Source organism: Trichosurus vulpecula, chromosome 4, assembly GCF_011100635.1.
Source record: "Trichosurus vulpecula isolate mTriVul1 chromosome 4, mTriVul1.pri, whole genome shotgun sequence".
In the NCBI taxonomy this organism is placed as follows: Eukaryota; Metazoa; Chordata; class Mammalia; order Diprotodontia; family Phalangeridae; genus Trichosurus; species Trichosurus vulpecula.
This window is the reverse complement of record NC_050576.1, coordinates 393,346,580-393,364,659: the sequence shown is the minus strand read 5'-3', so window position 1 is coordinate 393,364,659 and position 18,080 is coordinate 393,346,580. Positions and strand designations below refer to the sequence as shown.

Genomic DNA, 18,080 nt, shown 5'->3' with positions numbered 1-18,080 from the left:
CATTCTTTCAAACTGCCACCCCCCAAAAACCATTATAAGGTTCCCAAGCATACACCTCCTTACCCAATGAGAATGTTTGTGTATTTCCATCATCTTTCTGAGCCAAGGCCCTTCAACGATCAATCTCTCTTACTCATTACTTTCTGTCTTATTCTTCCATAGTCCCCACCTTGGCTGATGCTAAAGGAATTATCACCATCTGCCTGTGATGAGGTATGCCACTTGTTTCCTTTCTCTTACATTCCCTATCACCATTTGCCTTTCTACTGTCATAGGAGTATTAATTCATCTTTTCTTCCTTCCCATCTTCCAATTGTTCCCCTTGAAATTTTAGTCTTACGTCCTTTTTGTCCCTTCATGAATTCTTATTTCTTTTGCACCACAGTTCAGTGTCTTTCTTTTAATAGCCTAAGTACTTGAGTTTTTTTTTTTTTGTCATTAGTCATCTCTTATTCATTTTACCTTTCTTGACTGTTAGAATGTTTGAAGTAAAATTACCTGCTCACCTCTGGGATTCTGGGTTTTTTAGGAATGCTTCAAATTCTTTTCATTGAAGTACAATCTTTTTTCATTGATGATTAAGTTTAACTTTGCAAGATTATTTTGGGCTGCTGTTTGAGGTCCTTTGCTTCTCATGATACCTTTCTTTCATACCCAAAAGTCTTTCTTCAGACTGCTTAAAAAATGTGTTACTGAAAATGTGACATTTAACCAAGGAATGTGAAGTGTGTAACTTTTCTGGTGGCAATCTACGTGTCTGTTTAATCAATTCCTTGCTGTCTCTAGTTAAATGATTTGGACTTAAGTTTTCTGGAGAATTGTATTCAGGTTTTTTTTAATCTTGCTCTTTCAGATCTTTATCTCTGTAAAGATATTTTTGCAAAACTTTTCTTCAAGGCCAGTCATTTTGGTTTACCCAAAATTCATATTGTAATTTCTGCTTCTATTCTTACAAATTTATCTCCTCCTCAGTATTTGTGTTCCAAATCTAATATTCGCACTGAGTTTCTTTCTTCTTTGGAGTAATTCTCCATTATGTTTGGAATTTTAGCCAAATTTTGAAACAAAATCCGTAGTTCTCATTTGTGGTAGAAGTACCATATGGGGAGACAAAAAGCAAGGACTAAAAGAACAAGAGGGAACAGGAAGAATGTTTGATAATGGAAGGCAGGGGACTCTGGATTTAAGATAGACATTAACCCATACACTATTATATCATTTTCTCTGTACCAGTTCCTAAATTCTAGCTTCATTTAATCCCTTGTTGAATCATACCAACAGGTATGTCAAATGCAGTGTAGGACCAGGTACTTCCCCCGTTCCTTCCACTCCTCCTGTGTTCTTCTCGTCACCTCTTAGGACTTATGATCAGGAGTGGTAATTCCTTAAGTTTCCCAGAATATATAAAAAGAAATCATATTTCCCACAAACCTAAAATTCCAATCCAATCCAACAAGCATTTATTAAGCGCCTATGTGCAAGGCAATGGGGATACAAAGACAAAAGTAAAAAATCCCTGCCCACAAAGAGCTTACATTCTAATGGAGGAATATGATATATAATATTGTACATTGCTGTTGCTTCTTCATAGACTTCTATTTTCAATATATCAATAAAAATTTAAAACTTTTCCAAAACATATAAAAGAAAAAATTCCAATCATTAGTTTAGAAATGGTTCAAGATTTACAAACAATGCTGATTTACCTTCTGCATTATTAAATTCTCAAATTCCAAAATGACTTACATCTGTGAAAAAAACAAAACAAAAAAAAAGATATTCCAAGTGATTTAAAAAATAAAACTTTTTTTAATTAAAATTAAAAAAAGGAAAACTGGGGCATCCTCCCCTAATAACTAATTCATAAACATTGTCATTACCAAGCATTGTAAATTTTTTAAAGGATTTTTTTTTGGTCCAGACTCATGATTTTACGGGGCAAAGCTACTTGCTCTACCAAAGCAGACTAGCAACTGTTCTACAACTTAATCTCTTTGTTGCCTGGGAGTACAACATTGGGAGGCTGTTATGACTTGCCCAGGGTCACAATACCAGAGTGTGTCAGATGTGGGACTTGAACATCTTCCTGACTTGAATCCAAAGCCACCTCTCTACCCATTCATAGTATGCCTCTCAACTTGAACTTAGTTTCACAAAAAGATAAATTTCACTGCATATCTAAGAATATGTGTAAAGTTATAATTAAATGGAATGTATATAACCTTTCATGATGTATTATACACAGAGAAGAAATTCAAGGAATTCAACCCATCTGGAATATCCAGTATGAATTTATTGATTTTAAGATAGGCACATGAACAGATACTCTAAAAATTCTGGAAAGGTTCTTTTCTATACTACTACTGACACAAACTAAACATGATACAACCTTTTCAACTCTTCTACTTATTCAACTAAACTACTTAATTGGCTAAAAGAGCAACTCTTTCAAAGGTTGATTTTAGTAGATAAATTTTTGAAGTATATAATACATAATTTTCAAAATTAGGTTTGCTCTTCAGGTGGAGGGGGAGGTGGGGGTGGTGGAGGAGGGGGTGGGGGTGGGGGTGGAGGAGGAGGTTCAATAGTTTCCATAAGCTTCTTATTAGCCTCTTCATTGTGACGGTTTTGACAGTGGGTTAAATGTTTCTTAAAGCCTCTTGGGAAATTCGATTCAAAATTACAACGTGGACACTTAAGTAAACTTTGCCCATGAGCTGCAACATGATTTTTAAGGAGAGATTCCAAAAGAAAAGCCTTCCCACATATTGTGCATTTATATGGGCTATGAACATTATGCTTGTTAACTAAATGATGCAAAACTGCGCCTTTTTTCATAGCACGACAGCAACAGATCTTGCAAAAATATTTTCCTTTTCCACGTTTCATATATTTTGCTATCTCCTCTTCAGAGATAAAAGCCTCTTTCTCATCTGTAAACTGCAGGATGCTTTTTGGCTGATCGGTAATATCCATTTTCTCTTTAGTGAAATCAACCGATTCCACATCAACTTGCTCTTGATCACTGTTAGATTCCTGGCCCTTTAGATCTAGGAAATCTAAATCTGCTTTTCCACATTCACCGCCGCTAAGCTCTGCATCAGAGTTCTCTTGGTTATCTTTCTTGAGCTTCTTTTGACAAGGATATAATATATCTTCTTGAGCCAAAATATCATCTTTTTGATCTTCCATGGCCTCTGTCTGGACATCATACTCACTAGAATCAACTAATTTCTGAGATTCAGGGTAAATAGCAACTGATTTGGGAAGCTCAGGAAAAGGGATATGTTTCCTCGATTCTGGGAAGAGAGCCCGTTTGCGGGGCTCAGAAGATGGTATGGCTTTGGGAGACTCAGGGAAAAGGGAGGATTTTCGGGGGTCATCACCAGAAATTGTAGGTTTTCGGGTCTCTGATGCCATTTTAAGAAGTTCAGATGACCCAGGAGGACCAGGTTTCCGGGATTCAGGGAAGACAGGTTTCTGAGGTTCAAGAAAAAAGGAAGACTTCCAGACATCTGGAGAGCCAGGAGGGGCAGCCTTCTGGGATTCAGTAAAATCATTAGAGGCAGGTTTCCATGGCTCTCCAGAAATAGAAGGTTTCCATTGATCAGAAGAAACCTTCCAGAGTTCTGGTGATACTGAAGCTTTCTGGTGATCAGGAGACACAGAAGAGCCTGACTTTCGAAGCTCAGGTGACAATGGGGGTCCTGACTTACGAAGCTCAGATAATCCTGGAGGTCCTGATTTACGAAGGTCAGGAGACAATGGGGGAACTGCTTTTCGAATTTCAGGGGACAGTGGGGGACCTGACTTTCGGAGCTCAGGAGATAAAGGGGGGCCTGCTTTTCGAGCTTCAGGGGACAATGAGGGACTTATTTTGCGGAGTTCAGGGGACAGTGGAGGACCTGGTTTACGGGGCTCAGGGGACAGTGGGGGACCTGGCATACGGAGTTCAGGTGACAATGGAGGACCTGCTTTCCTGGTCTCTGGGGACAATGGGGGGCCTACCTTCCGGGCCTCAGGGGATGAGGGAGCTGGTTTACGAGCTTCTGGGGATGAAGGACTTGGTTTACGAGCTTCTGGGGACAATGGGGGACCAGTTTTACGGGTCTCTGGGGAAGAGGGACCTGGTTTCCAGAGTTCAGATGACATAGGAGATGTCTTTCGAAGTTCTGGGGGTCCAGGCTTCCAGGCCTCAGATGTGGTAGATTTCCATGAACCAGGTGATACAGGTAAAGGCTTCCAGGATCCAGGTGACATAGGTGGACTTGGCTTCCAAGGGCCAGATGATAGAGGTAAAGGTTTCCAAGGTCCAGGGGATACAGAAGGAGCAGGCTTATTAGTAGGCTTCCAAGGTCCAGGTGATACGGAAGGAGGAGGTTTCCAAGGTCTAGGGGATGTAGATACAACAGGCTTCCAAGGACCTGGTGATACTGCTGGGGCTGGCCTCCTTGGCTCAGGGGACACAGCAGGTGACGGCTTCCAAGATTCGGGAGAAACAGCTGGTGATGGCCTCCTAGGTTCAGGAGATTCAGTCAGAGCTGGTTTCTGGGATTCAGGAGATGAACTTGGAGATGATCCCCAAGGCTCAGGGGAGGAAGCTAGAACTGGTTCTTGAGGCTCAGGGGAAGTTGACAAAGGAGTCCTTAACGTCTCTGTAAAATGAGAGAGCTTCTGGGCCAAGGGATTAGCAAGAGGAGACTTCTGTGGCTCGGGAGATACAGAAGTAAGTTTCTGTGGTTCCAACGAAGCCAGAGGGACAAGTTCTGGGGATTCTGGAGAAGGAACAGGGGAAGGTTTCTGAGACTCAGGAAGGACAGGTTTTTGAGGGTCAGAGCCAGCAAAAGAAAGTTTCTGTGACTCTGAAGAAACAACAGAAGCAGGTTTCTGGAGCTCTGGAGAACTAGCAGGGGAAGTGTGAGGTGATTCTGAAGACTGAACAGGAGCAGGTTTCTGTGACTCTGTTGAAGAAACAGGCCCGGATTTCTGATTCTCTGATGAATTAGACATTTTCTGGGACTCTGGGAAGAGGGAGGTTTTCACAGGTTCTGTCTCCTTATCCAACTGTTTTTTCTGTTTATCATCCCACTTATCTTTTACTGAATGTTGGGATGTAATGTGATAGTATACATTGCAGTACATTTTGCTGGTAAAGAAACATTTATGGCAGTGAAACAACTTTGCGGTTTTCTGGTAAAATATCATTTTACCTAACCCACCAGCATCCATTTCATCACAATACTCTGGATGGATGGTACCCATATGGATTTGTACATTTTCATAATCTGTGCCTTTGAAACTGCAGTGATCACATTCCAAACGTTCTGGTTGTTTACGAAGTTCTGGGAATACTTCCATTTTTAAAAAATCTGTTACAACTTGCACAGGTCCTTTGAAATCACGTCAATGTTGCTGCAATAAAGTAAAAAATCAGTTGAATTATCATAATTTATTCTCGTATAATATTTTATCATTTGAATGCAATTCTTCCCCAGCCCATCTGAGTTACATAATTACAAATAACAAAAAATACTTAGGATGATACATTTGCCAGATTACATCTCTGCAAAAATTACTGGCATCCCAAAAGACCAGTGAATCTGTGTCTTTGACTTATGTGATTCTCAAAAAACACAATGGCTCAACACAATGACTTTGGAGCACCAAGTGACAAATCTTGAAACAAAATTCAGGATTATTTTAGAATTATGACTAAAGAATACAAATAGTGTTTTATATTTCCAGTCTTCATCAAAAAGCATTACATAAACTGGATGTTAACTTGGAAAAGATGGCAAACTTTAAAAGATAATTTCATGGGTCTAGAATGACCCTTCAGGGAATCTTCCCATGTAGCATGATGCTACAATAGACTGCTATTAATATTGAAACATTACTAGTGTTTCTCTCCAAGTTTAAACCCTAAAATGCAGAGTATGGACAACAAAAGGGGGTTAGTTTCAATTATAAGCATAATGATCACGTACAGAATTATCTTATTTGCCTATTAAACAATGAATATTTTCTCTCACCCCACCTATGTGCCACTTTTAATTAAAAATATTCAAACACCACTAAGATAGATTTCACAAATGAACATAGAGCTGCATTAAAGATATAACAAAAATGTCTTCTTTTAATTAAAATGTTTCTGTAAAGGTCAAATTTATAGGTTTTCATCTTGTTGAATGTTTTTGAAATACTATATTAAATAATCTTTCAGTTTTGCTTTAAGTTTAAGGGAATCACATTAATTTTAACAGCTGTTACTGATATTGCCATTCTGTGTAAACTATCTGCAGGTATTCTTTTTGAATTTTGCTAAAGTACAGAAGGATATGCATCACCTGAGAGAACTGGGAAGAGTTTTCTTCAGAGTATTAATTCTTTTCCCCACATCTCCCCTTTAACTTTTGTAGCTCTCCCTGGCATATCCAAAACTTTGGAAAAATACTTTAGGTCTTCATTCTTCCCTATAATGAATGATACAACAAATAAAACAAAAGAAATTTGTGATACATTGAAATGTTAAATAGGGGTAGAAAACAACCCCCAAATCAATGCTCCCATAGTATCTTAGACCCAGAGCAAGCAACAAAGTGTTAAACTAATTAACATCAGATTTTTTTCAACACGTTATTAAGTTCTTACTACATTTTTTTTCTTTTTTCTCTTGACTTTTTTCCCTCCCTCAAAATTCTATTATCAAGGATCACTGTCTGAGAAGAGAAAGAAAAGGAAGGATACAGGGGAAAATCCAGGGATGTGAAAACAAAAGATATCAAGAAAAACTATTTTTTAAAACCAACATACACTCAAAGTGGAAAACTGTGTCTCGTACATTTAGAGACAGAAGGGATTTCAAATATCATTCCATTGCTTCAACCCCTCAGTTTATTGATAAGGAAATTGGGGTCTAGGAATATTAAATTCCTTGCCTGAGATACCACAGACTGGTAAGGATCAGAAGCAGGATTTGAACATATGTCTTCTGACCTCAGAAATAGTACTTTCTTTCCTTGTATCATTTTGCTTCCAATTCGCTTCTTATAAACATACTTTGATTAAGTGCAAATGTCACATTTCAGTAAACCACCCTAGCTGTCAATTGCTTTACAGTATTTAGAGCTTTAGCTGTATCCAAATAACCTATAACCTAGGGGCCATTTTGGAAGCTGTAAGACTATTCCTTCAAATAACCCTGGACTAAAATTGCTTAACCTCTCTGGGCTTCTCTTCAATTATAAAAAGGGTTTAAATGACATGACACCTAAGGTCCCTTTAAGCTCTAAAACTATGATCCTATAAATCTGCAATGACAGAAGTGGTTCCTATAAATGAAATTGTGGCTCCCAAAGCAGCACTGCCCTCTCCACATCTGCCCACCTAAGCAACTTGCCAAAGTTTTACTTGTGTCAAGTAGAGACCTGATACTTTCATAACCAACCTGAAAACTTCCTAGAGTTTGACTAAAGAACCTGTATGTACATTTTTACCTACTTTCTTGATTGAAAAAGCAAAACATACAGATATTATATAGTGGGTGGAATCAAAGGATTTGGGTTTGAATCCCAGCTCTACTACTGGCTGTATGTGTGAGGCCCTGGGCAAGTCACTTACATTATCTGAACCTGTTTCCTCTCCTATAAAGTGAGGATATTGGATAATTTGATTTCTAAAGTCCATGGCAGTTCTAAATCCTATAATGACATCTAATTTTAAAACCAAAAATACCATCCAAAGCATTCAAAATGGCTTTAGACAATTCTTTGTCCTAACTTCACGGTTCTCTCTATATAGTTTAATATATATACCCCACTTTTTGCATACTAAGTACTAGTATGCAGTGCATACTAATGCACTGCAATTTTCTTCTTCCTATGTCCTAATTCTACAACTCTCACCACTGCTAACTACTGAAACAAGTCTCTATAATCCAATACGGGTTAAATAAAAAACTCTACGTTATTTTCCATTTTCCAGAGGACCTAGGATGTTGCTCTGCGGATATTTGGAGGAGTCAAAAAAAAATGACTACTTACTTGGCAAGGAGATAGCATACCAACACATGAAAAGATGTATTTCATAAAAGCAAACTGGAAACCCATGCCTCAAATTGCCTTGTATTTACTTCTCCAGGTACCTGCTGTACCCTAAGTAAAAAATAAGATCCTTGAAGGGAGAAATCTCTTCACCCTGTATCTGTATCACTAACATTACGCCCATAGAGAGCAGCTCATGTTTTATTTAATTCAATTTCCAATCCTCCCTTAATCTTGTCACTTGGCCTGTATGCCACAATTTAGCTCTTCTTACTCTGCTCACATTCACCATCTTCCCTATTTTCTACCTTTCATCCTGTTTACTCCTGTTTCTAACAAGACCTGGCAATCAACACTGCAGTGAAAAACCCAGGCAGCTCTTAAACTCTAATGCTGCTTTTCTCCCATTTTCCACCCACCATTCCCTATTCCAACCACCAACCTGGATCCACCAGTCTTTGCTTGCTCTCACTTCATGTTCCCATCCTGGCTTGTCAAACTTTACGCTCAACTTTTATACTCTTTTCTTAGACCTCTGTCTCTCTTTGGAGGTCAGTTTACCACTCAATTACCTTTCAGATTTCCACAGTCTCCAAGTTAATCCCAACTTCAACACTTCTATTTTTCCTTCTCTCCCTCAATTATCACCAAGTACCGCAATCTGCCTACTTTTAAACCCTTTTGACCAATCTCCAAATCTCTCCCACTGTGTTTACCTGCTGCCCAGACTTTTTGTCCTACTTGTCAAATCTTGCTAGCTCTCGCTTTAAAGACTTCATTTTTCTTTTCACACAAAGGTCAAGTACTAAGTGACTCACTGTCTGGCTGTGTGTGCCCCTAAGAGTTGCCTACACATTTTCATAAGCATTCTGTAACAGAGAGTCTGCCAGTAAAATTCTACATATAGGGAGTTCACAGGGCAAGAAGAAAATAAGGGAATAGAATTCAGCTAATCAAACCTATTTCGTATTAAATATATGTCTCCCGTACTTTCATACATGCATATGCTGTATTCCCTCCAAAAAATACAATGCATTATGCAAAGATTTCAGAAACACAAAGATTCTGGATATAAAGGACAAGAAATATCAAGACTCAAAAGAAAAGGTAAGTGAAAGGAATGCTAATGGAATAAGGCTTAACAAATTGAAAGCAAATACTCCTAAAGAGTAAGGGAGAGGCCAAGAAAAACAAATTCGAGAAGATGAGGAGATAAGATTGTTGCTAGAAGAAATTACATAGCAGGTTATGAAAGAAATCTTACCAGATGCCTCAAAACTGTTTTTCAAAGACCTGATATCCTACATGGCTTTTTAGCTAAGCCACAGAGTAGCTGGCCTTCACCCTGCATAGAGAAGCAAACATGAAGTATGAGGGGCTGAACCTGAAAAAGTAGACACAGAAGGGAAAAAATTAAGACTGTATTTCTGTTTCATTTTAAAATACTGGATTCAATTCCTTGCCCATTTTTTTTTTACTGGATCCACTACAGATTTATGTTATTTCATCTCAGTTGTACTCTCACTGCAGCATCATTCTACTTGTCTCTAATCAATTCTCTCTCCCACTTACCACAGCAGCTATTCCAGCAGCCTTCGCTTCTCTCAAACACCCATGGCACTCTTCCCCCCATACTCTCACTTGAGGATCTTACCCCTCATACTTCACTGAAAAAAAGGAACTGACTGCTCCCTGGTTCTCCTAATTTCATACCCTTCTGATATCATTCCCCACTATAGTCTCCTTTACTCATCTTTGATGCAGATGCAGTCCTTCTCCATGTCAAGCAGCCTTGATCCCATCCCCTTCATGTTCTTGAGCAGTTTGCCCCCAACATCATCCCCACTCACTCTCTAATCATCATGCTCTCCTTATCAATTGACCCCTTCTCTGCTGCCCATGTCTACCCTGTTGTTGAAGAAAATCTTCAATTTCACATTAGCAATTGTCTCACATCTCTCTTCTCCTCCTCAGATAAACTCCTTTAGAAAGTTACTCTCTTTTAAACTCTCTGCAACTGTCACTCTCTCCAAAGTTAACAATTATCTCTTACAACCAATGCCATATCTAATGGCCTTTTTCCAATCCTCATCCCCAATCAGTTACCTCTCTACAGCTATTGACAATGTGGTCTACCTCTTTCTTCTGGTTAATCTCTCCTCTCTGGGTTTTTCTGACATTGTCCTCTACAGGTTCTCCTCTTACTTGTATGCCCACTCCTTAGTCTCCCTTGCTGGATCCATGCACATCCATATTATATCCACCACTAATTGTGGGTGTGCCCAAAGCTCAGTCCTGTTCCCTTTTCTCCTTCTATAGTATCGCATTCAGTGATATTACAAATTTCAATGATCATCTTTATTCAAATGATTCCCAGATCTTTATCCAGCCCTAGTCTCTCCAACGAGCCCTTGCCTATTAGACTGGATAACAAACAGGCTTCTACAGCTCAAGATGACCAAAATGGAATTCATTATTTTTTCCACCAAACCCTCTCCTCTTCTGGACTTGCCTGTTACTGTTGAAGGTAGCCATGTCTTTGTCACCTAGGTTGAAAGCTTTAGTGTTAACCTCAACTCCTTACTCTTATCCCACATATCCAATCCATTGACAAATCTTGTTATTTCCTTCTCTACAGCATCTCACACATACAAATCACACAGCTGCCACCCTAGTTCAATACTTCATCTTCTCTCTCCTGGAATATTACAATAGTCTTCTAACTGATCTCGTGGCCCCAAGTGTCTCCCCATTTGAATCTATCCTCCATAAAGCTGTCAAAGTTTTTTCCCCTCAAGCTCTGATCATGTTACCCACCATACTCTCCTTCCCCCGCATCAATAAGCCCCAGTGGTTCCCTATTTCCTCTAAGATCAAATATAAAGTCCTTTGGCTCAGCATAAAATATCTTCACAAACTGACCCCTTTAAGATCCAGAAGACCTTTCCAGTCTTTCCTATACTTTACTCCTTTACACAAACTCTGTTCCATCGTCTCAGGCCTATTTGTTGCTCCTCACACATCTGTCTCCATGCTTTTGTACTGGCTATCCCCTATTTGTAGAATGCCTTTCCTCCTCTTAGAATCCCTTGCTTCTTTCAATACTTAGTTCAGTCACCTTCTGCAGGAGGCCTTTCCCAGGCCATTGTACCAACAATTTGGCTAGCAGCTGTTGTGGGGTGTAAGACCCAACAAGACCAGCAACAAAAGCTGCCACCACAAGTTCTTTTGATCTGCTTTACTAAGGAAAGTAACGTTAAGGTGTTAACAATCTTACTTTAATCCCACATACAAATATCATTCACTTAGTTCAGGAGGAAAAGCCAGCAGCCTGAACTTCAGAGCAAATACAAACAAGTTACAAACATACCTAATGTAAACAGACCAGATCACAATTTATAGTTACCAAGAAAGCATCAACATCTGGGTTGACAAGCCAAGGGCTCCTAACAATGGCTGCCCCGAGTCTCCACATCAACACTCCTCCAGGAGTGACAGCCCCAGACAGAATGCTAACCTTTGAGCTTTTATACTCTGTTCAGGGCTCAAAGGATTCAAACCTAGTTACCCAAAGGGTGTGGGTCTGGGGTGTAGCACCTAGTAAGGATTAGTTAAAGACATGTGATTGCTTTAGCATTTCTACCCACCTTAATTAATATTACAGCCTGTTAAGAGTCTTCCTCTTTATGGTTACATTCCATCTAGTCTATATGTTATCTTACATAAACCTATTTATTTATATGATGTCTCTCCACTACCATCCCTGTATAATGTAAGCTACCAGTAGGCTAGGATTATTCTCACTTTCTTTTGAATTCCCATTGCTTATTACACTAAACCTGGCACACTGTAAGCCTTTAATAAATGTTTATCGATTGATCCCTTCTGTGTCAGGGTGTGTGTGTGTGGGGGGGTTTAATACTAGTTATTTGATGGGTCTGGATATCAGTTTAACATTACAAGAAAAGGCAAAATGACAGACTGGCAGCAGTCAATCTAAGGCCACATACTCAAGATAATATTTTGTAGCATAATGGGGTAGCTTCCCTCTCTGCAGTACATCTTTAATAACTCATTAGTATTTATTTCTCAATAATCAATCTAAACTTTTTCTAAGCCTTGTGACATTTTCAGCTAATATAACTCCATGGGTTACTAATTCACATATTTGCAACTCACGGTATAAATAAACTCTTCTTTTTGTTGTACCTTAAGCTTCAGATGCAACAGGAAAGGGTAGAACAGGAACTGTTTTGTAATTAAATCTGTAAACACATGGAAACATGTGTGGTATACATTTGCCTAATACAATGTATCACATTACTTTACATCTATTCCTATTGAAATCAGTCACCCATTCTTTCTTCTAACCAGGCCCTCAATGACATCTCACTGCCTCCTTCCAGGTCTTCCTGAATCCATCCTCTCCCTTCTCCAATACATCCTTTATATCACTGCTAGTAAAATCTTTCTTATTCATAATCTGCCTCTCACTTGTCTGTTCAAAAGCATCCACAACCTGGAGCCATGTTTTAACTATATAATGCTCCACTATGCTTTGATCAAAATGGACAATGCTCTACCTTACACATCCTTCAATAAAAATGAACTCACATTTTGCTCCCACATTTCTATGCTTTTGCTCAGTCCCCATGCCTGTGATGTCTTCCCTCCTTTTCTTCACCTGCTGAATTCTTATCAATGTTTTGAAACCCAACTCAAAAACCACCTCTTCCAAAAAGCCTTCCCTTATCTCAGTGACATGTGACCTCCTTTCTCCTCAGTCTTCTTATTGTACTTTTTTTTTTTACCAGTAAACAAACTAAGCAAGTAATATTGTTTATTATCATTATCTCAGGGTCTTACTCCCCTCCATAATTGTAAGTTCTTTGAGAGCTGGGACCATATCTCACATTCAATGCATATTGTATTCCTGGTTAGAATATAAGAAATATTCCAGAAAGGGAGTCAAGAAAGAAACAAAATAACAAGGACTTTAAAAGTAATCAATAACATCAAGAAACTGTTCAATAAGAGGACTATTACCAGTCAAGGACACCCTACATGTAGAGCTGAACTAGCTGACTTCCAGGGCACCTTTTAACTTTAAGATTCTATAATCAATGGATGTAAACAGAGGAGAAACAGAAACAATGTACTAATAGACCATGGCTTGCATGGCATAAAAATAAAGGACTTCTGGCAAGTGACAATTGTCCTAAAAAGTCTGAGAAGAAAATAGCAGGAGATTCTCACCTGATCAAAAGGTTTCTAAACAGAAATTCAAGGGGAAAAGAAGAAAAATGATCAGACTTAACTGTAAAAACTGGATTTTCTAGATGATAGCACAACATAGCAATGTTACTTCTCTTCATATGGTAAAGGTTCAGGGAAGAGAACTGGTAACAATTTATGGTTCCAGATGTCTGTATGCCAAATACTGGTAATAAATACTGAAAACTTGAAATTCCAACAAAGGATGATAAACAATCTCTTGTGTCACTGTGATTCAATGGAATGGAAGTATGAATAGTATACATTGTTCAAAAAATTAGAATAAAGTTGAAGATATAAAAAAGTATACAAAATCTGTAATCACAGTATCTGTTAGTACCTAGTACAAATCCTCTGGACCAAGGGGTTTGAATTCATTCTCTTCAAATAAGATTCTGGTTTAAGTCACATTCTATGTACTTTAAGAAAGGGCTGTTTTTAAAAATTTAGAGGAATAAACAGGTGTCACATAAAAAAGAATGACTCAAAACTAGGTAACTCAAAATATGAAATTCAAGCTATGCAATCACAAAATATCTTGAAGAGAAAAAAATGAAGATTTCTAAAAGAATTAAGAGGGAGCTCTCTGAAGAGTTCAAACTTTAAAAGCACATGTAGGAAAGGTCAAAGTGGCATGAACATACAAGAACATAGTCAGGAAAAGCAAAGCCCAAAAGAATCTAAGACTTTGAAGAAATGCTAGAGACAACAAAGAGAGATGTGGGGAAACTTTCTACAAATAAATTATGTACAGGGAAAAATAATTAGCAAAGAAGGAATAGGGACAGTATTTGGAGATGATGTGATGCTAAATTAGAACAAAAAAAGAGCACAGTTCCTCAACTTCAATTCTCATACTGTAAAGAGTAGAAAAAACATCATTCAAAAAGAATAAATTCAGGCCTCTGAGTCCAGAGAATTTATAAACCAGGTGCTAAAAGAATTTACAAATGCAGTTACAAAACCCCAACTTGTAGTCTTAGGGCAAAAGGACAGAATAAGTTACCAGAAGACTGGAGATAAACAAATTGTCTATTTAAGGGTAAAACATGGATTCCAGAAGTAACAGACATAACAAAGGAAGAGCCTTTAATGTTATTTAATGGTCAAATTCTAGAACAAATTCCTAAGCAGATGGTTTGTGGCCACTTATATGAGGTGATCACTCGGTGCCAACATGAATTTATTAAGAAAGATTATACCAAATTACCTTATATCATTTTTTGACTATTCAACTGGCAGATGAAACCATAAGCATGGTATGTCTTGATTTTAGCATATCAGATATTAGTATTTCATGATACCCTCATAGGATATTTTCCCCGAGTGGGAAAATAAGAGACAGCCAACCAGAAGTGATAATTAACGCTTCAGCAAAGATCTGGAGATAGTGGCCTACCATAAAGATTTCTGTCCTTGGCCTGTTCTAATCAATATTTTAATAAACTATTTTGATAAAACATAAACTTATTAAATCTGCTCATGACACAAAGCTGGGAGAGATGACAACAACATTTCAAAAAGATCTCAAAAATTAGGAATAAGTCAAAACAAAGAGGATGAAATTTAAGAGAGATTAATCCAAAACTCTAAAAAGATCTAGAATTTTAGTTGACCACAAATTCAATAATGAGCCAATCATAGTGTGATGCGCTTGTCAAAAAAAAAATAAAATTTTAAGGTGCTGTAATACAGTGTTCTGATCAAAGAAGACAAAAACCTCACTATCACCACAGTTGTTAGATTACAAAGAATCACAGAAGGGCTGTCTAATTTAACCCGAATCAGAAAAAGAATCATATGAGCAATATACTAGACAAATGGATATCCAACTTGCCTCAAGATGTCCAATTGTCCAATGAAAAGAACCTTTGAGGCAGCATATCCTACATTTGGAGAGCTTTATTTGTTAGGAAGTTGGTTTTTTTTTTTTTTCTGATATCAAGCCTAGGTTTATAAACCTCTTTGCACCTGCTGCTTCTCCTTCCTCTGAACCTTGGGGCTAAGCAACACAGGTCTAACTGTTCCTTCGTGTGCCAGCCTTTCAAATACTTGAAAACAGCCATTATAATCTACCCATTTCTTCTCTTCTATAGGCTAAACATTCCCAATAAGCTTTTCACCCTACAGCTGACCCCACCTTGGGACATTCCCAACTTATCAATGTCTCTCCTAAAATGTAGAACCCAGAACTGAACACAATACTCCAGATGTGGTCTACCCACCACACCTTTTTCTGCATTTCCTAACAAAACATAAGATCCCATTACCTCTCTTGGCTGCCATATCATCATACTTATAGACAGCCTAATGTTTTGGTGTTGATATGGCAGCCAAGACAGCTCTCCCCTGTCCGGAGCATCACGTTCATTTCTGGACACCACACTTTGAAAGGGGCAAGGACAAACTAGAGAGATCCTAGAGAGAAGTAGTCAAGATGTTAAGAAACATTGAAACTATGTCCTGTGTGGGGCAGATGAGCTGTGAGCACTTCATCTTCAGAAGAAAAGAATCAAGTCAACAAGCATTTATTAAGCATGAAACCCAAATATCTATTAAGCGCTGTGCTAAGTGCTGGGGATACAAAGAAAGGCAAAAGTCTGTCCCTGCTCTCAAGGAGCTCACAAGGGGGCAACGTGATAGTTATGTTCAGTTATTTGAAAGACTGTCATGTGAATGGGATTAAGTTTGTGTTGCTCAAGAGGGCAGAATTAAGGCCCACTGGGTGCTACAAGAAAACATTTTGACTCAGTATAAGAAAGAATTTCCTAAATTTCTAATTCAATGAGTAAGCTGTATCACATAACAGCGAATTTGCTGTCACTAAAGCATTCAAGCACAGTCTTGATGACCATGTCAGGTATTTGAAGGTAGTATGGACTACATAATTAATCTCTATTAATTTTTCACTTTCAAAATTCCAAGGCCCAAATCACTGAGTAATGTTTAAATCATTCCATTCCCAACTAAATCTAAAAATAATTCTAGCCAATTTATATTAACCAAAATCACTCTTGCCCTCATCATTCTACTAACTCAGCGCCTAATCTCATTTCATTCTATTATAAATCTACTTCTTTTCCTAAATATATGCACATTGATCTTTGATAATTGTAAGAGTGCTGCTTTGCCATCCCACCATCTGGAACGTTTTTACCATAACTGTGGATGTACCAGCTTCACATCCATTTTGTATCTTGTTTAAATGCATGTTTTTCAAAGATTTTCTTCTGGACTATCGATTAAGTCATTTATTGTATCTATGAATCACTCATTTAGCAAACATTTCTCAATAGCCAACTACAGACAACACACTATATAATAGAACTTTCGGGTGTAGCCTGCAAAAAAAAAAAACAACAAAAAAAAAACTACACGACGCAAAAGGAATTCTCGTGCTACTTCCAATTTATCCTGTAATTATCCACTGGAGTGGATGGAGCGTACGGTACTTTGTCACCGATCTTCACTCTCTACCGGCTACTAAATATCCTACCAGAAGTTGATACTCTAGTTAGACAATGGAAAGCAGGCGATGAGATAACGAAGCCTCTCAGCTTTCAACTTGCACGGGGAAAATCTGGTGCAATCTTGCGCTCGCCCCCCACGGGTCTACCTCTTTCTGCCGTGGCAGTTAACATATGGGGGGGGAGGGGGCGGGGTTGTTTTTAAGCTGCAACGTAATCTACGAAGTCGCCGGTCCTAGGCAGAGAAATGCCCCGGAACCATAGAAAAGCAGGTGGCGAGCGAGGCACATCAGAGGCTCACTTTCCTAGGCTACTACCGCTCCCCTCCAGGGATAGAGGCTTTTTTAGGGTTACTCCCGGGCGGGGCACCTTGCACGCTGGAATACGCGGGGAACGCTGCCCGCCCCTCCAGCCTCGGTTCCTACGTGGAGAAGCCCAAGGATTTTATTCCTAAACCAGCATCGGCGTCTGGCCACCGGCATCCCGTTAAATGCAGGCACGGAAACAAAACACGAAAGGGCGTGAGGGCAGCCTCCCCCCTCCCCCATCCCTCCCGATCCCTCCCGCCTCACACACGCGCAAACACACACACACTCTCACACTCCGCAGCCCCTCCCCCTCCCCGTTAAGCCAGCTCCGCGCGCGCGTTCCTACCGTGCAGGGCAGGGGGGAGGGGGGGAGCGGCGGGCACGTGGTGTGCGGGGGGAGAGCCAGGCCAGGGGGGTGGGACCGGGACAGGTCCGTTCCTCGCGGACCGGAGGCCACGCAGCGGTGGCGGCGGCCTCCTCGACGGAGTCCGCGGGCCCCTGCTGCGCGCGCGCAGCTCCTTTCCCGAATGGCGGCGCGAAGACGCAGCGACAGAGGCGGCTTCCCCGGGCGCGCGAGCGTGCGCGCGGTCGCGTGCAGGGAGGTGGGGTGGGGAAGGTGGGAAGGGGGAGGGAGGAGGGAGGAGGCATGATGGGGGTTGGAGGGCGGGGATTCAAAGAAAGGTTGGCGCCGCCACTTTCCTCGGAGGCGCGGTCTCCTCGCGTCGCCCAATCAGCGCCAGATCCCCAGAAGCCTCCGAGGAGGGAGAAGGGGGTGTGTGGGTGGGAGGTTCCTTGAACCGGAAATGCCGTGACGTCCCTTAGCCAGCCCCCCCCCTGCCCCGCCCCCGCCGTGGCGCGCGCTGGGGCCTCAGACTCCAGACAAGGCTTGGGGGGTGCTGGGAAGTAGGCCCCCCACTAGGAGAACTGGCGAGCTAGGGAGCCCCGGCGATCTCGCGGCCGGCCGGGGCTTTGGGGCGGGTGGGGTGTGG

The 18,080-nt window shown here is 40.1% G+C and overlaps 1 protein-coding gene across 1 annotated transcript; it reads right to left on the bottom strand.

Annotated features, from left to right (window-relative positions):
• Positions 1-2,273: 2,273 nt before the first annotated feature.
• CHAMP1 (chromosome alignment maintaining phosphoprotein 1) lies at positions 2,274-17,681 on the bottom strand. Its single transcript, XM_036757056.1, has 4 exons — positions 17,438-17,681; positions 9,307-9,426; positions 6,348-6,473; positions 2,274-5,412 (listed from the first exon to the last, which is right to left on the bottom strand). The coding sequence occupies exon 4, from the start codon at positions 5,356-5,358 to the stop codon at positions 2,506-2,508; it is 2,853 nt and encodes a 950-aa protein (XP_036612951.1). The 5' UTR covers positions 5,359-5,412; positions 6,348-6,473; positions 9,307-9,426; positions 17,438-17,681; the 3' UTR covers positions 2,274-2,505.
• Positions 17,682-18,080: the final 399 nt, after the last annotated feature.

What these genes read in the sequence shown, in the direction of transcription:
- CHAMP1 (XM_036757056.1), bottom strand. Translation starts at nt 5,358, where the DNA reads ATGGAAGTATTCCCAGAACTTCGTAAACAACCAGAACGTTTGGAATGT.